Source organism: Mycteria americana, chromosome 24, assembly GCF_035582795.1.
Source record: "Mycteria americana isolate JAX WOST 10 ecotype Jacksonville Zoo and Gardens chromosome 24, USCA_MyAme_1.0, whole genome shotgun sequence".
Taxonomy (NCBI): domain Eukaryota; kingdom Metazoa; phylum Chordata; class Aves; order Ciconiiformes; family Ciconiidae; genus Mycteria; species Mycteria americana.
Window position 1 is genome coordinate 4,994,964 of NC_134388.1, and position 25,583 is coordinate 5,020,546.

At 42.0% G+C, this 25,583-nt stretch overlaps 2 protein-coding genes across 12 annotated transcripts; one reads left to right on the top strand and one right to left on the bottom strand.

Annotated features, from left to right (window-relative positions):
- SUGP2 (SURP and G-patch domain containing 2) lies at positions 1 to 17,881 on the bottom strand. 9 transcript variants are annotated; one of them, XM_075524112.1, is made up of 11 exons: positions 17,729 to 17,881; positions 17,015 to 17,136; positions 14,194 to 15,846; positions 13,120 to 13,237; positions 11,909 to 12,417; positions 11,607 to 11,718; positions 10,255 to 10,775; positions 9,284 to 9,348; positions 8,470 to 8,606; positions 4,981 to 5,101; positions 1 to 1,878 (listed from the first exon to the last, which is right to left on the bottom strand). In XM_075524112.1, exons 2-10 carry the CDS (start codon positions 17,127 to 17,129, stop codon positions 4,981 to 4,983), a joined length of 3,351 nt encoding a protein of 1,116 aa, XP_075380227.1. In that variant the 5' UTR covers positions 17,130 to 17,136; positions 17,729 to 17,881; the 3' UTR covers positions 1 to 1,878. The 9 variants fall into 9 exon arrangements, 8 of the variants coding, with proteins under 8 accessions (XP_075380227.1, XP_075380222.1, XP_075380223.1 ...); XR_012778727.1 differs by lacking the exon at positions 17,729 to 17,881 and having other exon boundaries at positions 2 to 1,175; positions 1,819 to 1,878; positions 17,015 to 17,463; XM_075524108.1 differs by lacking the exons at positions 4,981 to 5,101; positions 17,729 to 17,881 and having other exon boundaries at positions 2 to 1,175; positions 1,819 to 1,878; positions 17,015 to 17,464.
- On the top strand, positions 17,633 to 25,096 carry ARMC6 (armadillo repeat containing 6). Of its 3 annotated transcripts, none has more exons than XM_075524125.1 (8): positions 17,633 to 17,729; positions 18,766 to 18,918; positions 19,395 to 19,477; positions 20,235 to 20,805; positions 21,313 to 21,458; positions 22,040 to 22,171; positions 22,769 to 22,906; positions 23,775 to 25,096. In XM_075524125.1, the coding sequence occupies exons 2-8, from the start codon at positions 18,798 to 18,800 to the stop codon at positions 23,985 to 23,987; spliced, it is 1,404 nt and encodes a 467-aa protein (XP_075380240.1). In that variant the 5' UTR covers positions 17,633 to 17,729; positions 18,766 to 18,797; the 3' UTR covers positions 23,988 to 25,096. The 3 variants fall into 3 exon arrangements, with proteins under 3 accessions (XP_075380240.1, XP_075380238.1, XP_075380239.1); XM_075524123.1 differs by lacking the exon at positions 17,633 to 17,729 and adding an exon at positions 18,039 to 18,196; XM_075524124.1 differs by lacking the exon at positions 17,633 to 17,729 and adding an exon at positions 18,051 to 18,279.
- Positions 25,097 to 25,583: the final 487 nt, after the last annotated feature.

Consider the following 25,583-nt stretch of genomic DNA (forward strand, 5'->3'; position numbering starts at 1 on the left):
TAGAACTTTTGTTAACCCCACGAATCAAACAGTCTAGAATGAACTTCTGCCAGAGAGGCAGCTGTTCTAAAAATTAGATTTTTATTGCTTTGTACTTGCTGCTTTCCTATTGCTTTATTACCTAGCGGCAGGATCACGAAATACGACTTCCCCTTCAAAGCAAAGCCTTGCCTACGAAATAATTTTCAAGGAAATTAGCACAACCTTCTAATGACATGACTTAGGCACAAAAAGCTGAAGAGAACACACTGTGTGCTAGCGCTTTCTTAAACAGCAGTAACTTTATTGCCCACAGATAATGCAAACATTTTCCACACTTGCTGCAATTCAGCAAGTTACCTACTTAACAAGGTTCACAAAAACTATTTATTTCAGAAGTACCCTATTGTTCTTTGAGCATATTCTCATTTAAGGTGTTTATTATTGCTCAAATCTACAGTCTGGTTGTGATTGGCCACTCAGTCATGAGATATGCAGAATTAAAGATGATACAGGACTTTCAGGAATTCATTTTTAATTAGAAAATATACCTGCTTGTAGGATAGAAAACAACCCAAGATAACAGTATTTGAATTTCTGAGTCCAGACTTTCTTTGGGCACAATACATCAGGATTAACTTTGAAGCAGAACGGAATATCAATAGAAAAAAATACTGTACATTGATTTTGAGAAGTAACATCTCAGCACAGACTAAGTGTTCACACTAAGGATGCTGTAGTGTCTTCTAAAAAAAACAAACAAAAAAATAAATAGGAAAAATATCGTTGGTATTACACCAAAGAAAAGCTTTGAAGGCAAAAAAATGAAACCATCTCTTTTAGTCCAACACAATTACTCCAAACGGTGTATTATTGACTGTAGTTCTCTTACTCTGCTAGGGCACCTCCCCCAAAATGGGGATCTCCTCATTCCTCTCCAACGAGAGCAAATGTCCTTTCTTCTAGAACCAGGTCCTTATGTATAATAGCTTTTTGAAGGAAAAGGAGGACAAAGGCGTAGCCAGGGCTTGGACTTGCCTCTGTAAAGCTTTTCCTAGCTGTCAGTATAAAAGCAAGGGACAGGAGACCTGGCCGGTATCTTTCACAAACAGACACTCTCACTTTACCTCTCGAGAGAAGACGGCTGCACAAGTGTTAAATTTCAGTTCGTTGCAATTTTCCCCCTCATATCCTGTCTAAAAAAGGAATTTGAATTTAAAGGCAACAGTAAACCACACATATGTAAAGAGAAAGTTTTGCTCTTTTAAAGTCAGTACACCAAGAAAATCAGAGAGACAACTAATTCCTGGGATATGTGAATAAAGGGTAAAACTCTTGCATTCTGACTGGGGCACAACGGTTTTGGTGTTCATGTGGAAAGTAACACTGTCGTGTATGGATTTAATGCACTAGAAGCCACATGAAAAAGTAACTAAGAAATGATTTAGTGGGTATTCTCGATAGAGACATTTAGCAGCACAGAAACAGAGGGACCTTCCTTCCCTCGTACACTATAAAATCCCGTTTTACACTAATATAACACTGCATAATCTCAATTCCACTTGTTAGTGCCAAAATGATGCATATCTCTTACAAATGGCCAAATTCACAAGCAAAACATTTAAACCAGAAATCGTTTAGTTCTACATTTATTGCAGATATTAAAAGATTAACAATGCTAACATGTTTACTTACACTAAAAAGAAATGTCAGTTATCCAATAACATAAGCATCTAATTGTTACTAGCTTAGCACTACTGCCAATTTGCACGGAACAGAAACTAGCAAATTGCTCTACAAGATTAATGGCAAAAAACAACCAAAAGACAGTAGACACACCACTGAAGTTAGTTAAAATGTTCACTGAAGCTTGCAGTCTTCATGGAAGAGAGCCTGGAACTAAAATAACAGAAAAGAAGCTAGTAAACTTTAAACAAGGCAATGTATCTGCATAACAAATGTTTCACATGTACAAGTATTTAAAATTTTCAAATCAGAGCTGCCTGCAAAAGCAGGTCAAAATAAAAGGAAATTCCTTTTGCAAAAGGAGCGTAAGGTCATCTCTTGGTAAAACAAGATAAAAGTGGCAAACGGTAACCCACTTGAGAGCAGCACTGGAATCTCAGCACCAGTACTGCTCTGCTGATACCTTGTCCAAAATTAAAGTTTGGCACAAGAAAGACAGACCATACGACAGTCATCCAGGGTAGCAGATTAAGATTTGCCCAATGTTCACCTTTATTCTCAAGATAGCATTATACTCTAAATTGAACTGCACTCAGGAAGGATGGTACCATTTTCCAAGCTGGATACCAACAATTTTCCCAGATTGGGTAAGCAGGTGTTTAGCAAATGCACCCCGAATGGTACTACGTCCAACAAACTCCCGGTAAATCAGAGCAGCGCAGAATGCTGATCTGGGTCCGAGAGAGTGGATTTCAACCTAGTGTGAAGCTAAGCTTTGCCTTGTGCCTTTCTGCAAATAGTGTAACATATAATCAAGAATCCTTCCAAAATGTAAATGTGAAAGAAGAGGTGAACTGGAAGGTTGCAGGGAAATAAAAATTGTGAACAGCAACACTGGCAGCTTCATCACCGAAACTAAAAGAAAAGCTAAACCCTTTTGAGGGGGTCTGAGAAATAAATCAGAGGCCAACAATATTGGTTCCAGAGCGTCAGTCTAAAACAGACTGTGACTGATAGATCTCCTTTTCGAAAGGCTCGAGTTTTACACTGTGTAACTGCTAATTAGGCACAGGAAAGAAAGAGGGGCAGTGAAGAACACACCCAAATAGGGACTTAACAGGTAAGCATACACTGCCAAATACTGTAATTGATGATCTTTCAAGTAGCCTGTGGTCCAAAACATTTAAGGATTTTAAACATCTCCAAGTAAAGCCTATGAGAAACATCTGGGCTAGCAAATGTCCTTAATCAAGTGTGACAACCGGACAACTTTATTTGTATTTATAGCCTTCAGGCTTCAACTTCTTGTAATGTAAAGGTGAAGATATATGTGATGTTCATGGAAAACCAGAACTACCAGCATATTTTTCTATACCTGCCATTGTGGTTTTATTTAGTGATTATGTGCTTCAAAGCAGCTAAAACTGAGTGATCAGAAAATTACACTACGACATGATTTTGCTTCTCATGGTTTCAAAGACCCATACAGTAAAGAAAAAAAAAAAAACAACCCTTGCATTCATAAACTAAAACTGGTTGTTACAAGCAAGGAAAAGTTTGTTGCTACAGAATGAAAATGAAGACACTCCCTTTCAACCAGCAGTGTGTTTAATGGATAAAGAATATCATTTTGTTCTTTAAACAGCAGGCACAGGCAAGTTGATAACTGAAGAACACATTTTCTTGCATATTTGTCAGTTAGGAACTTGAGATGCTGCTACATTACCGTGGGGTGCTATTAGTGGTGTACCACAAGCTCTTTGCTCTACAAGAAGCATGGTGCAGGATGAAAACAACAGCAAGACAGCACTCACTCCTAGTAAGCAAAACATGCATCAGCTCAAGATAAACTCTTTAAAGAAAACTTCAGTGAAGTAGGTTTTGGTACTATAACATTCAAGTGAAGACTTTTGACTAGTTTTAGAAAGGTAATGATGGAGAACGAGTACACTAAAAAGTGCAATATTAAATTCTGTCACTTTCAGTAATCCAGTCACAGATCCCTTATTGATGTGCAAGTCGGGAAAAGATGAATGATCAGACCTTGAATGTTTATTTGTGGTAACACTGCTAAATCTTTCATGTGTTCAGAACTGCTTCACCAAGCAGTTAGGCAATGCTTTTTGTTGAAGCACGGTAGATTAATCCAGTCTTCTCTTTCAGTAAATTCTAGAATAGTCCCTTAAAAGTACAAGCTTTTTGTCTTACTTCTTGGGATTTTTCATTAAAGGAACTTCTGCAAAGCAAATATTTAATAGAAACAGAAACGACTCTCTAAACTGATGGTCTTATAAAACTGATGATCCGCTTCCAGATGACTTCCGAATATCTGACTTCCAAGTATTTTCTTCAGTTTTCTGCAGACACATGAATTGCACATGCTCATGGCTTAAGCTTCTTTGAGAAGGAAAGAAATTATTCAAGAATGTTGGAGAAGAGCTGCAAATTTGTGTAAAAACAAAAAGTACACTTAAAATATGTACTACTTGTTCATTACAATGAAAAACCTTAGCAGCCGAGGTTTTCAAGGGAGAGTTTAGTGTTCTCAGACTCAGATGAACTCAGTTATTCATCCTATACTTAAAGTCTAGAATCCTATACAAAATAAGCACGCAGATAGAGACTCTTCTTAGAATTGGCATATGGAGGAAAGGAAACTGCTTTATGCAGACTCCAGAAGTAGATCAGAAGATTAGCCCATCAATAAAATGTAGTAAAATAAAATCTGAACTGCCTTGCAAGAACTGAATTTGAGAAGATTCTTGGCTTCAGAAAGGATCAGAGCCAAACCAGGCTAGTCCTATTTTTCATGTTGTTTATTCCGTTTTTTGGTAAGCCATCTCGTCACAAAACAGGCAAGCTTGGCCAAAGAGAGAGGTAAACAGGCACTTCCGAGAACAAAATCAGTTGTTTCTTCCTCAGAAGATGACATCCAAGTTGTTAGCTTGCACAATTAAATACAAGACTAACTTTAATCTTGGAAAATGTTTTAATACATTAGTATTCAAGTCCACTACTATAGAACAAAATGTTCTTCATACTGGCATACTCTGCCGAAGATCTTTCACACAGCAGCCTTTGCATATCCGTGCACTTTCTAGCGAGCGAGTCTCTTATGTCAAACCTAGGAAGCAAGATTTGGGGTAATTCAGCAGTTCAAAGCAGTTCAACGTAGGTCTGGATTTTCATGAAATGTTAAGAAGCCAGATATACTCATGGAAACAGTAATATTTTCTTGGTAAAGGAAGACTTAAAAAACCCTGGTATTTTAATGTTTGCAGGAATTCATAAACCAGACGTGTCCATTGCACATACCTATTTACTTGCTCTTTTCTGCCTGTACATTTGTATCATTCTTTGACGGAAAACATCAAATGCATCTTCTTTATTTTCTTCCCCTGCAACACCCAAGCCCTCCCCTGCAGAGGTAGCACCCCTAGGGAGTAAAATGAATAGTTAGAACACTCTGTTTCTGTTACATTTGACAATGTGCAGAAGAGATCTAAACAATAGCTTCCAACATAGACACAATTCAAGTGGAGAGTAATTCTGCTTCATTTGGGGGAGAAGGGGAGCGGAGGCTTGGCACCTGGCATACCAGATCAACTATAAAACAATTCCCACCTCCCATTACACATGCAAATACCCACCAGAAGAAAATGCTCCTATGATATTAAGGGAGCAGTGAAGATATAATCATCTAACAGATCGAATTCTTACATGAACTCTTGTATTAACCACTTTATTCATGGTAGATAGGATCCTCTGTTGAAAAGATGGCAAAAATTGCCTTACTTCTTACATTTAAAAAATGACAGAAGTCAGAGACTTTGAGGAATGAGTAGGAAACACCACATAACTCCGGATAAAAGATGAAATTTTTACCAAGGGAACATAACGCTGCTTGCTTAAAACTTCTAGCACCCAAAGCAAGCTGAAGTCTTGTAGGACACACACCATAGACAAAACCTGGAGCTCCTGCCCTTCCAAGAAAAATGAGTCATTAACTCATCTCTCTTGATCTAAACATGCCAACAGAAGCAGACAGGCCTCAACAATATCAAAACAACTTTCTGCCCTGGAAGTAGATGGAGAGGATGACCCACAAGAATGCAGAGATACAAATAATTAAAAACCATCTCTTTCTCCAGGCTATGTGCATAGAACGTAGACATTACAAAGCTAAGATTAATGAAACTTCTGCCATAGGAATGATCCTCTGTGCCAGTTTTATCCTCCAAGTCAGTTACGTTGGTATTCTCTACTAAAGATCTCATTACGTGAAGTAAGAAAATTTAGATTGCCCTGTGTACTGAAATTGGGATTTCTGTGCTATCAGGGTAAAATCTGAGGACCTTAAACAGAATAAAGAAAAATGATTCTTATCCAGTCTCTGTAGTAATAGGTCCACTTAAGCCAAGTAGATTGTTGCGCAATTCTAAAAGAATATTCACAGACTCTATAAAGCAAATTCAACTTTACAGTCCACAGTAGAAACCCTGGGTGCTGTTTTTTCTTCTGAATGGTACAGAGTCTGACTTGCAGCTGTATGATCAAGTTAAGTTACATTTTAAATTAGGGTTAGAACTAAACTCACCTAAAAGACCTCCCAAAACTTTGCCTTTTTTCACCTTTTACAGTATAACCTGTTTGAAGCAGACTCTCTTCATTTGCTGTTTCCATTACACAACAACTGCTTCATACTTCCAAAAACAAACAGCTTTTTTTTTTCTATTTACACCACAGTTCCTCTTCTAGATTACTTTGAGAATAAAAAAACTAATCAAAGACGCGAGATAATTACTCAGAGGAGGGTCTGTCCCATAACAACATAACAATGTTCTGCCTTTGAGTGTATTTCGTTTTTTTTAAAACATCTCTTGAACCGCAGAATTGGTCAGACCCATAGCTGTGACAAATTAGTTCTCAAGACAGGAAACAGCTCACAAGACTAACATGAAACTCCATTTAAAATTTTGGGACCCACCATTTCCATAAGGAGTCACCATGCAATTTGTGTATCTTTTACAGTAACATAAATAAAAATCTCCTCAAACCTGCAAATATGACTTGCTCTCACAGCCAAAGACAAGCTTTAAGCTTTCCTAACAAAAAAGGGCCTCAAGTTTCTTTGTGTAACAACCGATGTGCTTGAATACATCACTTTTAGATATCAGTGTTATATAATGACCAAGATATGCTCTACACCAGAACTGGAGTGTCTCCAATTATTAATCCAGCCCCTTTTGCTCAGAGAATGAGATCAGACAGCACGTGGACTTTTCAACAAGTCATCAATAGAAGAGCTGGTAGTTTTCAAAAGGGGAGGAAAGAGTAGAGGCTACAGATTACTAAATGAAAAAACTACCCTGCGCTGTATCAAAGCAACTAACAAGAGAAAGCAAAATGTTAAATTGCACTGGTTTCATCCTCACTGAGATTGTCCCAAAGTATTGTCCAAAGAATGACTTTGATGGGCAAGTAGAGAGGAGCACACCCTGAAAATAATCAATAATATGGAGTTCTCTCTACATTACAGAAAAGGTCAACAAGTTTTTGTAAGAGGTACAGAAAGCAGTTCTTCACTACTCTTTGCAGGTGTCTTTACAAGAGTGACATAGCAATGGACTCAAGTTGGAAAAACTGTATTTTCACATATTAAAAATGCAGTTCTTAAAGATGGCCAGACTTTTAGAATGTGGTGGGCTAAGTGTCAGACCAGATACAATTAAATAGCTCGTGATTAGATGTGCAGCGAAACTTGTGCCAGGAGCTACAGAAACAAAAAAATTACTCATATATTTGGTCCCAACAAGTTTTGAGGTTAAGAACCAAGGTTCTAACACTGGTGAACAGAAGAGAGCTACAGGTGAAGTGAGCTGCTTTCTCATTGTCCGTTTGCTGCTGAGGAAGGAAATATAGAAAAGATAATGACGGCCACTGGACCACAGGAAGCACTAAGGAAAAAAGAAAGCAAACAACCAGAAGTATCCCACCAACTCAGATGACCAGTACTGTCCAAGGCATGAAGAGAAAAGAGAAAGCCCTGGAGAAGGAAGACTGTTAAACCACAGACTATGTGTGTGGACTAGAAAGCTTGTCATATGGGTTCAGAGGGAAATGAATAGTTTCTGCCTCCTTATTCAGTCAGGGAGTTGAAGGAGGTATTATCCATTCTCCATGCTGGCAGCAGTGGACACTGGATACAGCAACTTTAAAAGACAATATGAAGATTCAAAAACAAAAGTGTATTTTAAAGGAAAAAGCACACTTACCTTCTGGCAGATGCACTTACCTCTTTCAGTATGCAGTGGAATGAATCACATAATTAGAGTGAAAACAAATTTGTTGCCTAAACCTAGGAGTACTGCGTATGACAGTCGTTAAGTCTATTTATGTATTATGTATCTGGCATGATAGGAAGGAGATCCCCAGGATAATATTATGTGTTAAAAAAACCTAAATACACCAAACAACAAAAAACACCTCCTGAAGAACAGGGGCACCCATATATCTTTAGAAAGTGTCCGCACACTGCCGCATTCATGCTGCAGCCCTCAGTGACGTCAAACTGGATGGCAAGAAACAGCCACCTTCCAGACCAGACTTTGCCCAGCCTGGCCAGAAAAATGCGTGAAGTCTCCACGCTCAACTTTGCTGAGGCCAGAGGCCAACATCAAGGAGGAAACAAAACACTGAACTGGCCATGGCCACATCTAGGTGGGTTAGATAAAGATAGTTACTATTAGAATCCCAGCCTTTTCCAGAGCTGTCAAATTTCTGTAGTGTGTTCCCATTACATACACTTTTACAGGCTCTCTGATTCCTTTTCCTCGTGTACCAAGGCCATGTCCTTCTTGCCAGCCCATCTTCTGAAGCATCTGGAAACCCACATTCCTGTTTGTCAGCTTCTTGTGTGAAAATTCTAAATCTTTTGGTTTCTGTGGAGAGGAAAAAAAAGAAAAACAAAGGGGTTTTTTGTTATACAAGGAGATCGTGTATTAAAAATCCCTCAAAAAAACCCCCTGTAAACCAAGTGTGTTTAAATTTCTGGATATACAGAAATATCTTCTAAGCAGCACTTCTCTAGCTAGACAGAAAAGTCTATCAAAGAGTAAGTATCTGCCTTGCCAGTTTAAAAAAATTTAACAAATTTATTTCAGGTTCTCAAACTGTTTAATTACATTATTAAAATAGCAAGGATTACACCTTCATAATTTAAAAGGTATTTATATTTTTTAGTAACAAATATCGAATTATCTGATGACTGAAATCTCTATTACAAATACAGAAGCAGTCAAATAACATCTCACCAATTTTGGAAAATTACAACATATTTTCCAGACAGCAATGCACTGATAACTTTTTTTATTTTTTAAAATAGAAGATTAACACACAGCTGTTCAATAACGCTGTAATCATAAAATGTTTAATTTCGACACAGGTAGTTAAAAGACAACAGGAGCCATGGCTCTCCTCAGATTTAGTCCAGTCTTTTCCAGGATCAGGCTCTTCAGGTTTTAATTCCATTTTACGACAATAACACATTTTCAGAGGCTGTCTCTTGTAAAGACAGTTGATTCTCAGAATGCAATGGCAAACCAGAAGAGTTCTTTACCTTCTTCTTCTTTGTAACGGGGCAACCACGAGGCCTATCATAAGCAATTCTGACAGGTTCATGCACTGCAAGTCAAATCAAAGACAAAACTCAGTGGTAAAGAAAACCAATTTTAATACAGAACTCCAAAAGGACTCTAACTCAATGCCTTGGCCTAAAATCAGAACCAACAAGATCAGAATAAAAAAAAAAAGAAAAAAAAAGAAAAGGTAAGACTTTTTGCCCTCCACCACAAAAAAGGTAATTAATACATGCATATATTTAGTTTTGGACATCTCACGCCAGCAATACGCCGATGGATGATATACTATAAGGACTTTAAATCTTTCATTTCCCTGAGCTTCTGTAATACTCTGATAGAAAATTCAGACTGGACCTAAATGAGATTACTCTACATCATTTTCACATCACAAATGACAACCTTCACCAATAAAAATCATTATGCAAAGAAAAGACATTTGTTAAAGTAGCTGCAGAACACATATAATCAGTTTTAAGCTACTTATCTCTCAGTTCTTAGAATATCATGACCCACTCCCGCTGTGGCTATATTGACAAAATTTGACAGGCCAATCCAAAGGCTAAATATATTTAGTCCAACACTCAAAATATGTTCAGCGCTATACTTAAGTCTGTTAAACCTTCCATAAATTGATAAAATAAACCCCGCAAAACCTACTACTGTTGAGTTTTTTAAGCGCAGAGAGAGGTTAACACTCATGTATACTTAGAGAATATTTGAGGAATGATGTTTGATGTAAACTTTGCTATTGCACTATAATATAAAAAACTGTTCCACAATTTATTCAGATTCCCCTTTGTCAGTTGAATGAACCTTCAGAGTGAACGTTGTATTCATTTTTCTATTAAAGACATGTAATTCTTTTAGCTAACAACAGTCAGTAACAAAGTACATAAAAATCAGGAATTCTGTACTGATACCTACAAAATATCTCTTAAATAACACTCACCTTTTGGTTCTTCTATGAGGCAAATCCTTTTGGATGCAGGAATCATACCAACTTTCAGAGACTTGCTGCTGATTCGTTTGCGAGGAAATAAGGTACCAGGAGCAGGAGTTGATGCCTGTGTCGACAGATTTGGTATAGCACCATCAGATGATGTGGCTAGCTGCATTTCACCTGTTGAAATTTCCTCTCCTGTTTTGGAAATCATCTCTTCAGCTAGGTTTTCCACACTTCTACCTGCTGACACGTCATCCTCTTCTCCCTCCTCTGCTTGCTCCATTTCCATTTCTTCCAAAGGCTGGGAGATATCCTCCTCAAACTCAGCTTCCTCCTCATTATCTTCTTCCTCTTCCTCTTCCTCCTCCTCCTCTTCTTCTGAAATATCCAAATTTCTCTCTTCAGGTTTAGCACCTTCCCCAGCATCAGTTGCTTCTGACACAGCACTGAAGTTAATAGATGGACATAACTCATAGACTTTCATTCGGTAAAATTTGAAAGCAGAACTGTTTCGATCCTGTAGAAACCTGAGCAAAAATTACAGTGAAAATAATATCAGAAAGAGATTTTATTTAGCTAGCATGAAGCAAAACATTAGAAATAAGTATCTTATTAATTTTTTGAATGGTCATTCCAGGTGTGCTTTTGTAGAACTGTAGGATTCCCCAACAACATGTACTAAGAACAGCAATCATTCTCCTCAGTTCTTACAGACTGCTTTTTATCATCACTTCTCAAACTGTGTTGTAAAGAATTCAGTACATTTATCTTCATTATATAGATGGAGACACTAAGACAAGATGCTAGCTCTGGATGACCCAGAAGGCAAACAGCAGACCCCAGAAGAGAATTCAGGTCTTCCAAATTTCAGTCATGCGGTCTATGTGGAAATAGGTGTATTGATTCTGAGAGACAGAAGAGATAACAGGGCTCCATTTTTGCTGGCGCAGTATGACTAAAAGAAAAAAATCTCGTGCTAATTTACACTAGAGCACTTAGGCCATTGTAATCAAAGCCTCACTTAAAAAAATAACAAGATTGAAAATACTTTGGCAGAACCCTGTTTCAAGATGCAAGCTGCTTACTTAAGATATAAAAGAAAAAATACATATATCAGTGCATGTACGCATTTGGGAGAAGTGTTTTTCTTTCTTAGATATTTCAGATATTCACCATTAATGGAGGTGCTGAGCAGGACAACAGGGAGTATTGCTCAAAATCCTCTGTTCCTAAAAACACTGAATAAAAGTACACATCTCAACAAACAGTAAAAGGAAATATCTCTTTAATAACTGTTTAGATGTCGTTTGACTTTTCTTATTGGCCCATTTACACAGATAAATGTGTAGGTTACTCACCAAAGATCTGGGTTATCTGCACTGTTGTCTATGCTGAACTGCTCAATTTCTGGTCCTACCTGAGCAACAAACTTGGCAAGCTTCTCAGCAGTTTCCATTGTTTTAGCATCCACTGCAAGAAACAGAATGCTCGTTTTATCTATAGCTTCATAGAAACTCTGCATCACTGGAAGGTCAATACAGTTGAGAAATAGCTACTTTAGCAAAATAAATTATTTTTAGAATTTCCAGCAGAACATTCAATGCCATTTCTTTTTCATATAATTTACAATTTAAAAATCTAATCTTGAATCTTCACTTACCATCAGGAAACTGAGAGGACAATGGTGGGAAAAGTTCAGGTGGTGCCAATAAATCCTCGGAATCTGTCCTTTCTTCTGCTGGCAGAGAGACCTCTGAACTGGTGGCACCTTGTGAGGATAAGGTGGTGTCGAGGGAAGAATTCTTCTCAGACAGGCTGGTTTCCGATACAGGAGGCTTTGACTGGACTGAACCTTGAAGATGCTTGTCTTGGTGCTTCAGCACTGTACCAGCTGAAAGCACAGTCTGTGTCCCTATGGTTGCTCTCCTCACCTTCCTTCCTCGAATACCATGTTGTGTGATAATTCCAAGCCTTTTTCTTTTAAATAGCCTTCTCTTAATACTTGCGACTTTCCTGGCATACAACATGGCCCTGACTGATTCTGTTGCAGATTCTTCCAGTGTTCTGCCCTCACCACCCGCTTCCTTTCCAGATGATGTCCGCCTTTGCATCTCCGATAACTTCAGTCTGTAATACTTGTATTCTAGACTATCTTCATCAGACAAGAACCTAAATAAAATCATATAAATAAAATGAAAGCCTAAGCTGAAAGCACAACTAATCTCAAATTCTCAGATCAGAAACTCAGTAGCAATTGATCCTTTTTTCCAGGGGCCTACACAAGTTGCTACATTAACATTAACCTGCATAGGTTTTTCTCAGAATAACAGCCAACTCCACTTCTAAAGCAGTAAGTAAAGTATGCCAAGCAAATAAATGATAGAGGGTTTTGATATAAATCATTTGGCTAGTAATTAATTAGCTATGCTGCAATTCACACATGAAGAGATACTGTCATATTAAAAGATCATTATACTTGGAAGTGCCTCAGCTTTCCTTTTGCAACATTATTCTTAGAACACTAGATCCCTAAGTCCATTACTTACTGTATGTTTGTATCAACTACATTTGCTTACTATTTTCATCTTGTAAATGTAAATTGCTTTTAACATCTTGTATTTGGATTGATATACAGTCATTACTGACAGATCAAAAGGAATGTGGTCTACTAGACAAAAGAGAAGCAGCAGGACAATTTCCAGGGATATCAGGAAGTATAATTAGCTGAGGAAACATTTTCAAAAAGCCTGATTAAATATACAACAGGCTTTGATCTTACACCCATTGAATGAAATACTGAATTTAATTAAATATATCCCAAATATCTTCCGCAGAAAGTAGTACTACAACATACTGTTCAAACACACCTACCAATATTCAGGACAGTTCTTTTGAGCGTTTCTCTCTTTGGCAGACAGGGTTCCTGAAACAATGCTATTCACCAGCTGTTCGATTGTCTCTACAACTTTCCGATCAGCTCGCTGTGGGGCTGTAAGAAGAAATAAACTGCAGTCACTGTATTGTTCTCATCAACAGAGTATCAATATGTCGTCTTTGTTATTCTTTGACACACTGACATTTGCAATTTTGCAAAATATTAATACAAAAAAGGCTGCATTTAATACTAGAATAAATTAAGGAAACCTCAGAAACTTTCCAGCTGTCTTCTCGACTCAACTTAGATTCTAGAAGAGTTTATTATGAGAAGCACTGTGGTTTAAGAAACTTGCCCTTTGCCATCCTGGGCAAGTTAAGCCATCCTTTAAATGGCAATTACGTATTGCACCAAAAGGATTTTGTGCAAAATAAGTATATTTGAACAGCACGCTGAAGGGGTGAGTTCCAAATTATTAGCCATTCAGTGTCAGTGCTGCAAGACCTCCCTGCGAAAGCATGTGAAGTTCAATTAGGAAAAAACAGATGAGTATAGTAATGAGTAAGAATGCTTTAGAGAGGATGAACTAGATGGCCTAATGCAGTAGAGGAGATAGTATTCCTATAGCTGGCAGTATATAAACAACTTCAAAGAAATACGCCTGCATCTGATAAATGCGGTAACGGCAACATCTCCGACTTTGCTTATATGCAAATACTTACTCCATAGTGTAGCCAGTTACAGCTGTGGTCCTGGCCTCCCTACCTCAAAGTTGTGAAGCTGGAGGGTTGGGCAGCTGAAGCCGCCAAGGGCACAAGGTGAAAATCCCAGATTTAAAGTATAAGCACGTGCAAGAGCGGGGAGGAAGGAGACATGCTTTCATCCACAAAGCTGAAAGCGATTGCTACAACAGGTAGTATTTACTACCTGCCTCAGCACTGCTAGGGATTTACATGGAATTCCCAGAATTAGGAATTCCTGACCTAATGAAACCATAAAAATTGAGATAAAATGCTAGTGACAAATAAAGAAATTAGGTACTGCAAAGTATCTTACAACAGTTCACTCACTTTTAACTTTTGTGTCAGGAGAGGGTTTTTTAAGCTGTGCTGTGGACTCTGGTTCAGTTTTTTTCATCTGAATTGGATATCCACTCTTCTCCAACCAAGCCTTCAAGTTTTCAATGTATTCTCTTCCAAACAACGTTGAATCATCGAAGTTTGGGAATAGTGTTGGTGCTGGAGCCATTTCCTGGAGCCCTACGGCTTCAAGTATTTTCTCTTGCCTAAAAACAGATGCTAGCGCGAAGGTCTGACCCAGAAGTGCTAAAGACTTACGACAAAGAGAAACAGTGGTCTCGAAAGCACTTGCCATTTCCCTTGGATTACCAAAACCACTTGTCTTAATGCTTAATTCGTAAGCATTGCAGGCCATAAGTAGCGGTGTAACACCTTTTAGAAGGCGGTCTTGTAGCCTCATTATGTATTTATCAAAAGGTTTTATTATTTCAAAGAAGCAGTTCTTTGTTTTCACAGCACCTTTGTCCAATAGCATATTTAAAAACTCATTGTCCACTTTGGGAGTTTTCAGAGCAGCATGTTGTAAACTCTTGATAGTAAAGAAACAATAATCTCTGTGTTCTGGCTTCAAGGAGCATTTGAATGAAGCAAGCATTTTTGCACAGGTTTCTGTCTCTAGCTCAAAGAGTGCTCCAAAGAGCCGGGAAAATTCTGCATCATTTTTTATTGCATGAAACCCAGCCCACTTTATAATTTCTATTCCGAATGTTGAAAAAATGTCCGATTCGTCCACAAGGTCAAAATTGAGATTTCTGAAAACATGTGCAGGCTTTGGAAGCCTGAGAATAGGTCTCTGGGTCGTTATAGTTGGCCTCTGATTAGGTCGTGGAGGCAACTTTTGATTAGGGTGCTGGACGGTCCCCGGCCGCTGGTTAGGTCGTTCAGCAGTTTCTGGCATTTGATCAGGTTGCATAGCTGGCTTCTGATCAGGGCCCGGTTGCAGTTTTTTAGTGTTCCATTTCTTTAGGGGAGTTTTGGTATCTCCTTTGAATACTTTAGTTTTAACAGCGCCCCTTGTAATATGCTTTCCTCGCAGAACTCTTCCCCTGCCAATGTTGCCCCTCCGTATTGGGGGTCGGAACTCGCTGTCAGATTGAATTCCAAAGTCCACATCATACTCCTGATTTTCCATGTTGCCGTATTCATCTTCCATAAGTCCTGGTGATCTAAAATCACCTAAAATATCCGAAGAACTAAAATTAGTTTCATGTGGTCCGGTGGATTCCCAAGAGTCAGGAGGGCCATAGTCCTGGTCATGAGAAGCCATGCCCCCATACTCCCGGTCATGGGAAGCCGGGCGTCCATATTCCCGGTCATGGGAAGCCGGGCGCCCATACTCCCGATCGCGAGATGCTGGGCGCCCATACTCCCGGTCATGCGAAGCTGGACGCCCATACTCCCGGTCACGAGACGCCGGGCGGCCAAATTCCCGGTCACGAGATGCCGGGCGGCCGTACTGTTCATGGTAATAGTTATCTTTCCTTATGAGAGGACTAGTAGGTCTATAAGAAGGTCCTGGATAGTCATCTCTAGGGTCTTCACTCCAGTCATCATGTGGATGGTGCTGGGCATTGTCATGAGTATATCTTCCATCATCATGAAAACTGTCTTCGTATCTTGGTCTTGGGACTGGCCTGGAATGAGCTGTAATGATAAAAACATAAATACACCAATGCACCGCAAGTAGTATGGAGAAAAAAAAATTAATAAACACATTTAGACACTTACAAGAGTCAACACATCGAAACTTCCGAAGAACAGTACACATATCTAACTTCAGGATATTCCCATTTGCTTTCCTATGTACATTGAGTAATTCACAATAAGCAAAAAGCAACAAATGATTAACAATGCCTAAACACACAGGACAAAACAATTTATTAAAAATTCTACTCTCACTAAAGCTGAAACACAAGTTCTGCTATAAACCCCATTTTCTACTTGCTCACAACTTTCTCAGCCTGGGAAAATGCTAATGTTGTGCTCATAATGCTTCTACTCAGATTTCTCAGATGTAAAAATACCAAAAGCATGCACTTTCTGTTTCCACACTGAATGTCGGAATTCCACAGTTGAACAGAAGATCGTATTTTCTACAAACTCATACACAATTATCTAAGATAACATTAAAGTCAGAAATACTAGAATTTCCTGCAAAGCATCCAAGAATCCCTGTTCCTTAATTCCAGTAGTTAAATTCAGAAAGTAAAGAATACTTGAACAAATTAACTATTTAAAATAAATTATTTCTTTGGAGCTTACACAACTTTAAGAAAACAGAAGAGACCTCATTTTAACACTCTTGATTTCCTATGAGTGTAATCCACGTTGTTTTTCTAGACATTTTAAATATCAAATTTAGAAGATAAAAGAATTTGCAGATCATGTTTTGTATACATTCACTAGATTAACGTCCTGCTTTTAGCTTTTTCTCCAAAAATAACATGAAATACAAAGAGCCAAAGGCTTCAAATGCACTCCTACATTTACTTAACTTATCAGACATCGACAGAATTCCATCCCGCAGCGATGTCTCTGGAGACCTCCCTGAAATTGGACCCACTCTCTGATGCAGCCTGAACAGAATTCCTTTGTTTGAAATTCATTTTTTTGCCTGGAATTTGCATTCCACATTGAAACAGTGTCAGTCATACCAAGCTATTAGCCTCTTAAATAAAAATGGATGTGGAAAAATACCAGCGCAAGTCCACGTTTTAGGCAAATATACGTAAACGGAAGGCAAGAAATCTAACATAGCTGTTACCAGAAGAGCTGGTATAATCCACGGCACGTCATGCCCGGGTTTCATTACCTTTAAAATGATGGATTGTGTCCTCTATAGCATCACTCCGGTCCATGCGATACCTTTTAACTTTATCCTGCACTACAGCATCAAACGACTCCCGTGTGATCCGCCGAGAGGCCATTTTTATCCTGTAGCAGAACAGCACAATGCCGTCCCTGGCCGGGGCACGGACGCTGGGGAAGGTCCTCCCGCTGCCGAGCCGCTAACGCTGCCGGCACCTTCCCGGCGCCCCGGCCCCCCCGGGCGGATTCCCGTGAACACGGCGTGGGGGTGCAGGCAGTTCCCTCCCCCGGTTCCCCGCGAAGGGCGGCCCAGCCTGAGGTGAAACGCAACGTGAGGGGGGAGCCGCGGCCGTCGGCGCCTCCCGCCTTCCCACCCCTCACCGGGCGACCCCCGGCAGCTTGCTGCCCACCGCCCCGCGCTGCCACAGGCGCAGGCACCGGGAGGAGGAGGAGGAGACGCCCCCGCCCCGCCCCGCCCCGCGGCCCGCCCCCGCCGGGAGCCGGCCCTGCCCTCACCGAGGCGGCACCCCCGCCCCGGTCCCGCAGCCTCCCCGCCACACGGGAATCTCCCAGCAGCCCCCGCGGGACCCTGCTCGCTCACCCCCCCCTCGCCGCGCCTGCGCAGTGCGGGCCCTGCCGCGACGCAGGCGCGGCGTCCTCATCCCCTCAAGGCGGGTGGTTTCGGGGCAGCGCTGCCTTGGCGCGGGTCGGTACTAACGGTGAGGGCGCGGTCCCGGGTCGGACGGCGCCGTAAGCAGAAGGGGAGAGGGCGGGAGGGAGCGGCCCCGCAGCCTTCCGCTCCGTCGGCGGGGCCCTGGGGCACCCGCTGCCATGCAGGCGCGCCTCAGCCAGCCGCCCCCCCCCTCCCGCCCCGTACTGCGCATGCACAGAAGGCAGCTGACCACGTGTGTGGCGAGGGAGCACGTTACGGGCAGGACGCATGCGCAGTTGGACACCCCGGGTTCTTTTTCGCCCCGCTTTTTTTCTCGTGAGGAGGATTGGCGTGACTTTTTGCATTGGTGCATGCGCACTGGGAGGGCTGAGCCAGGGGAGGGCGGGGTCGGAGCCGGCTTTACCCGCCGACTGTGTACGGTGGCCGAATAGGGCCGGTCCTCTCAGCCCGCTGCTCTTTGTCAGGCGGGAGGGGCCCGTCAGGGAGCGGCGCTGCGGGCGGCGAGGGACGGAGGTGGGTCGTGAGGAGAACCGAGGCTTGTTGTGCGCTCGGGAGCTCCCCCAGTATCTGCGCCCGGTTCCTGGGTCCTCTCTGGGGTAGGCCTCGCTGAAAGACTGGGGGGCTGGGCCCGCCTGGGCGGCTGGGCCTGCTGAGGGGGATGCGGGGATGAACCGGGCCCCGCTGTGGGAGCGGGGACAGAGGCAGGCCGAGGGGCTCTGGGCTGTGTTAGCCCTCGAGTGTGTGGGGTCTGGGGGCCGTGTGTGTCTGGGCAGGCTGCCCGCCGTGCCCCTCCAGCAGGCGAGGTGCGGGGAGAGCCGTGTCACGGTAACACACCCATCCGCAGCAGAGCAGCAGCGGCTTCCCAATCCAAATCCTGGGCCTCTGAAATTGCTCCTTATTTCTTTTAATTGGTATATTTCTGCCCGTTAAAACAAACAGACAAACAAACATCCCTTTGACTGTATATTTTTGGTTTCAAGTTCTGTGCTTTTGTTTTGGAAAAGAGCAAGTCACTGCCTTTGTTTCTGATTAACCTTAGAAGGTTTTGCACCAAAACTAATTGTGGACTATCTTAATGACAGGACGAGGAAGCAGTTTATCCCATTCGAGTAAAATGGGATCGAAACAGATTGCGCAGGAAACATTTGATGATGCAGTGCAAGAAAACATTACAGAATTTGAAATGGATCCAGAAGAGGCTGTGAGAGAAGCTGTGCAGCAGTTTGAGTCCCAAGGTATTGTAAATTCATCTACTTTTGCAGTTCAGGTTATTACAGACTGAGGTTTTATATATCTCAAAATTTAAGAGAACCTGCATGCAAAGATTGATCATCCAGTATTGAAAAGACGCCTTTGTGAATTGGAACGTAGATACTATTAATGCTAACCTAGTTTCATGAAGTAATTATGACTGGAAGACTGCTTTAGGTGAAACTGCAGGGTGCAATTTGGTGAATGAAATTGAACTCTTTTTTTTTTCTTTTTTTTTCTTTTTTTTTTTTTCCCCAATTGACATATAGCTAGAATTGATGCTTTGTTCCAGGACATATTTGACCATTATAGCTAGCCAGAACTTTGGCAACCTTTCAGCATCTTTGTGCATTGATCCACGCTTTACAATAAGTTTGTCTTTGTTCACTGGGGTTAACTTGACAAATTTTACCCAAACTCCTGTAACTAATATTAATCTTGGTTTTGTTTTTCCTTTTAGGTGTTGACCTAAGCAATATTGTGAAAGCTGTGCGGCAGCCTGCCTCTGAAAATGGTCAAAAACAAAAGCATGAAATTTTGCTGGTAGGAGCACAAATTTACGTTGTCTTCTAAGGATCAGGTTTATATAATAGTTCAAGTAATAGACTAAGAATAATGAGACATACCTTCTACGTCTGCCTCTGTCCCATTTCTTTGTGAGCTCTTCAACAAGCAGTTAATACCATCTATTCTGCAAACCAGGAATAATATAAAAGTTCAAAAAGCTAGCTTGCGCTTTTCAGTGGAAGTATCTGGGTAAGTGCAAAATGCCAGTATTTCCTGCCTAGGAAATGCAGAGACTGCCTTTCATAACTTAGAAGCAGATTCTGCTTCAGGTAAACTCAAACCACAGAAGAATTTTAATGAAAGAAATACAAGTGACCTAAGCGGTAGCTGTTATCTAGCCCTTCTGAGGGTAGATGAAAAGATTGCATACAGTCCCTCACCAGCAAGAATATAAAAATACTCATGCACACCACTGACCCCTGTGAAATGTGCTAGTTGGACCCAGTTTGCCTGCTGCTGGTCAGACGGTGACCAGCATACAGTGATGGCGTGACATACGGTGATGGCGTGACATTGGTGGCAGAAGTACAGAGAAGCCCCTATTCCTCCAAGGGTCCTGTGCATGAAAACAAAATGCTGCTCTTTTGAGACAGCCATTCCTTAGATATGTCAAACTCATTGTAAATTTAAAAGACGACCATTATTATAAATAAACAAATTTGACTGGCTATAAAGAACTGTTCGTGTTCCTTCGCAGTTCAGATCAAAAAGTAACTCTTGTTCTCTTCTTTAGACCTTAGATTCCCTTGGAAGAGCTGTTGCTGACTCTGATCTTGCTGAGATGGCCGAGCAGCTAGTGGTCTTCACTGATCAGTGCAAAGAACAGCTGGCTTTCCGCTACCTGGCTGGGCAGAATGGTGCCTATTCTGTGGTATTCTCTGCCTGCCAGTTGGCTTCAGGAGACAGAAATTTAATGCTGAAAGCCTTTTATACTCTGTCTGCCATCTTGGATGGGCAGCCAGACCTACTTGACTCCGCTGGCCAGGATCTACTGCTACAAACTCTGAAAGAATATAGGGAGGATGCAGAAATGACGCTGGCTGGGATCCGATGCATTCGGCATGCCTGTCTGAAACACGAGCAGAATCGTCAGGACTTTGTGAAAGGTGGGGTTCTCCCACTTCTGACTGGAGCTATAGTCCAGCACGGAGACAGTGCCGATGTCGTCCGGACGGCTTCCTCAGCGCTCAGGATCATGACGTTTGATGATGACATCCGTGTGCCCTTTGGTCATGCTCACGATCATGCCAAAATGATTGTGTTGGAAAATGATGGGTTAAGAGTCCTCATTGAAGCTGCAAAAGGTAAAATTAACCCCTTGACTGTTGATCCTAATTTTGAATCATCTGTGCTTTCTTATCTCAAAACTGTGTTTTGTTGTAACTTGAAATTCCCCAGAGATGATTCCGAAATTTGTCACTAAAATGATGTTTAATTCTTCTGATGAAATGTGCCCCGAGAGAGAAAAATGACTGCTCCAGAGGCTATCAGCAGCACCAAGGTGATGGTTATCAGAGCTATTTGTCAGTCTATCTAGGAAGTGTTTTAGAGCCCAGTGCAGGTTTTACAGGCACATCATCCCCGCTGAGGTGCTGCATTCTGGCCAAGGAAGGATACTCTGTCTCAGTCTAGATACAAGATGAACAGGATGTCATCTGTGTTGATGTGTTTTAATATATAAAAGGAAATTCACTGTTCCCTGTTTTTTTGTTTGTGGCTTTTTTTTTTTAAATGAAGCAAAGTGAAACACCTTGATTCTGCAGCACCCCTCCTTCCTCATAGTTACTCCATTCATCATCTCTCCTGTGCAGCATTCACAGATAACTCCAGTGTTCTCAGTGAACTGTGTGCCACCCTTTCCCGCCTCTCTGTCAGGAATGAATTCTGTCAAGAAATTGTGGACCTTGGCGGCTTAAATTTTATGGTGGCTCTCCTGGCTGACTGCATCGACCATCCGGTGAGCGATATAAAGTGTACTTGGGAGTGCAGGTAATGCAGCAGGGTGGTGTTTTTCAGTTTAAAGTCCTGGCTGTGAATGGGCCTTCGACTATGCATTATTTTAGGTGCAGTTAGGGTTGAAACCCAACCACTGATCTCTATTTACCTCCCTATTTACGGCCTTATACACAGAACTAAGTTACATGTGCTCTGTCAGATGAGAATGCAGTAATTCTGAGCCCCTTGCTCATAGTTACTTCCTCTGTCCTCCACAAGCAGAACTCTGCTTGCTCCCAGAAAAGCTGAGCTTCTGGTTTTCCACGATTTTACCTAGAAGAGATTCAAGAGGATTTAGATGCTCGGGTCCCAGAGGGTTGATGTTTGGTTCTTTAAGCTTCTTGGAAAACCTCTGCCAAACTAACAAGGTTCCTTATTACTCTGTCGTGTCTGTGATGTGAGTGACTGAGAATAGCGTTGCTCTTCATAACTGGGAATTACAACTGTTTGAATGGAGTTGCTGGGAGACATTCTGGTTGGCTTTCAAAAGTCTGTAAAAGTCTCTCTGCAGCTTTCTAAGCCGTTTTTTCTTGGTGAATGCAGGACGTGGTGAAGCAGGTGCTGAGCGCCATCCGAGCGGTTGCGGGTAATGACGACGTGAAAGATGCCATCGTTAATGCTGGGGGAACGGACCTCATTGTGCTCGCTATAAGCCATCACCTTGCTAACCCTCAGGTACGCACCTAAGTGGTTGATGAAGTCCCGCCAAGGCTGGGAATGGAGATCAGGTTTGGGCTGCGTGATGTGGTGTAGCTCTGTTATCTCGTCTTGTGTAGGGGGACAACCCGCAGCGTTGCTCTGACTTGTGATAAACAGCTTATGCTGCGAGCAGATATGTTCTAAGTACAGTTGTTAAACGATTGCAACTGAGGAATGTATTAAACCTTTAACATCCAGTTGTTGTAGCGTGGTTAAGTGCATGCTTTGGCAAATATTTGTGTAAATGTAAAGGTAAGTCCACCTTATTATATTAGGTTTTTTTCTTGTTCCTGAATCAGGTGGATACTGGATACAGTGTTTTACACCTCTGGGGTGGAAAACCTGTAAACTTGGGGTGGAAAACCTCTGGGGTGGAAAACCTGTAAACTTGGGGTGGAAAACCTCTGGGGTGGAAAACTTGGTTTACGTGCCAGAGAAGCAGCATGTTTCAGTGGAAGAAACTTATAAAAATAAATTTTTAAAATTGCCTAAAAAGGAAACAAACTCCAAACACTTTTTTTCCTTAAAGCAACATTTTCAGCCCGTGAGTGTCTCTTCCCCTTTGCCTTGCAGATCTGTGAGCAAGGTTGTGCAGCCTTGTGCATGTTGGCTTTGCGCAAACCTGAGAACTGTAATGTCATCATGGAAGGCGGAGGGGCGTTGGCAGCTCTTCAGGCTATGAAAGCTCACCCACGAGAAGTGGCCGTACAGGTATTTGCCTCGGAGCACTGAATTATTTATTCAGGATTGGTGTTGGCCGTGTTTACTGCTTCATCGGGATTTTGGCCTTTTCTTGACAAATACCAAAAGGTTCTGAGTACGTTGGGAATGCAGCATCTAAATGCAGGACTCCCTACATCTGTCACCCTGATGTCATCAGAGCAAAATTTAATTTGGGTTTCAAATCCACCTGAATTCAGGTTCAAGCGACTGTGGAATGCCATGCTTCTCTTCCAGGCATTACTTCTCCTCCTCCTTGAAAGGGCAGGATAAGGATAGGCTCTTTCAGACCCAGCCTGTGCTACGATGTTATCTGTCCCATAGGAGACATTGCCATCTGTTCTCCAGAGTCAAATAAAACACCTACATGGCAAGAAGTTAGCCTCTGGTTTCTCATGCAAGTCTCAGTATGTCCTGTGTCTGCTTTTGTGCTCTCCAGAGTATTGAAATACCATAGAAAATATTTTCTGAAGGAGTAGTTTAAGCTAACTGCCAGGGAAGGTGCCTGGAACAGCGTCCAATGGGGTGGAAAAGCAGGCCTGCTTTAACTGGAGAAGTCTGTCTTAGCATTATTTAAAGAAGTACTTGGTATTGCCTGGCTGGTGTTTGAGATTTGCGGGTGTTCTGACAGAAGCAGGAGGTTTTGTTGTATAAACTTCAATGTGAAATAGCAGCCATACTTTTGTCCATGGATTTAATTCTCCAGGAGACAGTTTGTTGCTGTCTACAGCATCTCCCATTTGGTTACCCAGAAAAGTGCTTAGTTGGAGGCAGCTCTGTTTTGTGTGTGCCAGCATCCTACATGGATGGTCTTTCCCTACAAAAGATGCTAATATCTCTCATTTACCTCTCTCCTCAGAAACAGGCTTGCATGCTGATCCGCAACCTGGTCTCCCGGAGCCGGGACTTTTCTCAGCCCATCTTAGAGATGGGAGCTGAGAACCTAATAACAGAAGCTCGTGCAACGCACAAGGACTGCGATGATGTGGCCAAAGCTGCGCTGAGGGATCTTGGCTGCAAAGTGGAGCTCCGAGAGCTGTGGACAGGTCAGAAGGGAAGCCTAGCTCAGTGAATCGTCACTCCACTGAGCAGTGGAGCTTCAAGACATCTATGTACATGAAGTCTAAGGGGGGAAACAAAGTGGCATGGATTAATTTGCAGTTACATTGAACTGGAATATCTGAAGCAAATGCCTGGCTTGTGAGGCTGCGGTGAACTTTTTATTGGGAGCTACAGCTGAAATGGCTTTATGCATTCACAGGCTGCAAATCAACTCTGTGTAGTAATCATTCCCCGAATCATCTAATGCCTGAAGATGATCTGCTCCCCCCTGTTGTTATGTATGTTACTTGTGTACAGAACGGGGCCGTTCCCGCGTGCTCTGTTCTATACGGTAAGAGCAGAAGTGGCTCTTTTCTGGTAGGAGTTTGGTACGTACCGTGGCAGCTGGTTCTGATTTTGTTCCTCTGCTCTCTGCCAATGGAGGCTAGCAGCCTGATCTGGTAATGGGATGGATGAGGAGGAATCCCATCATTTGTGAATGTGTTCTGTCCTGTTGTCCTGTTCTACTAACTGTTATTTTACTGCTGACCCTATGCTGTGTTGCTTCTTTGTTTGGAATTTTCAGCCAACATAACATTTTAAGCAAAAGCAAAGTAAGGATTTTTGGATAGTGTGGCCCAAAGCAACATGCTTTATGATGCTGCCAGTTGCATCCAGGAGGAAAGTTCATGTTCTCTTTCAGTAAGATGAGCAAGTCGGGGAGTAGGGTAGCGAGGATGGTAGTTTCAAAGCAGGGACAAACTGGCAGTGGTGCCACGCAGCAGGGAGCCAGCACGGGGGAGCCCAGGCTTTGGTTATATCGTAGCAGGGCAGCACTTCCCTGAATCCAGGAGTGCTGTAATTGTAATGAAGAGGCTGTGTGCCTCATGGACTGAAGACAACTGCGGACTTTGGGGCAAAACAGGAGAGGTGAAACATCCAGAAAGGTTCTGAAGTCTCAGCTAAAGGCTTCTGTGTACCCCCAGCCAAGTGGTTCCTATTTCTTGCTGAGCTGTATCGTTACCAGCTCTGCTATGGGTGCTGAACCTTCCTCCTGCGCTGCTACTGGTGTTGTACTTGAGTGGATATTTTCTAATGTGATCTCTGTAGAAATGTTGACCCTATAAAACATAAAAATGTACAAGGGTGGTTCAGCTCTTCATGGAGCCTTTTTGAGACAGGAAAAGAAAGGTGGTGGAAATGCCTTGCTGATGAGTTTATAAGGAAAGTCTCCTGCAGCCCTGTGCTATCTACCAGCAGATAGCAGAGGTTATTGTGTTCTTCAAAGGCTTCCACCCCCGCCAGAGTGTTTGTAGGAGAAGAGGCTGCCTGGGTCTCCTCTCTTCCTGCTGTGTAAAGAGCTTGGTGGGTTTGTGCACTGATGAGCTGATGAAGAAACCCCAAGGTCCCAAGTCCTGTGGGTGCCCTGCGTTGGAGAGAGAGCCTGGTTGCTCTGGGGAGCATGTCTGGTGCAGCCTAGCTCTCCTGGGCTTTGCCTTGCTGGTGGGTCTGGGAGGGGTGAGAAGCAGCACCAAAGCTTAACATGGTGCTGTGAGAGAATCAAACATGGGGTTCCCCCATAGTGGCAGGAAGGCTTGGATTTATTTTCCTTCTGCTTTAAACAAGC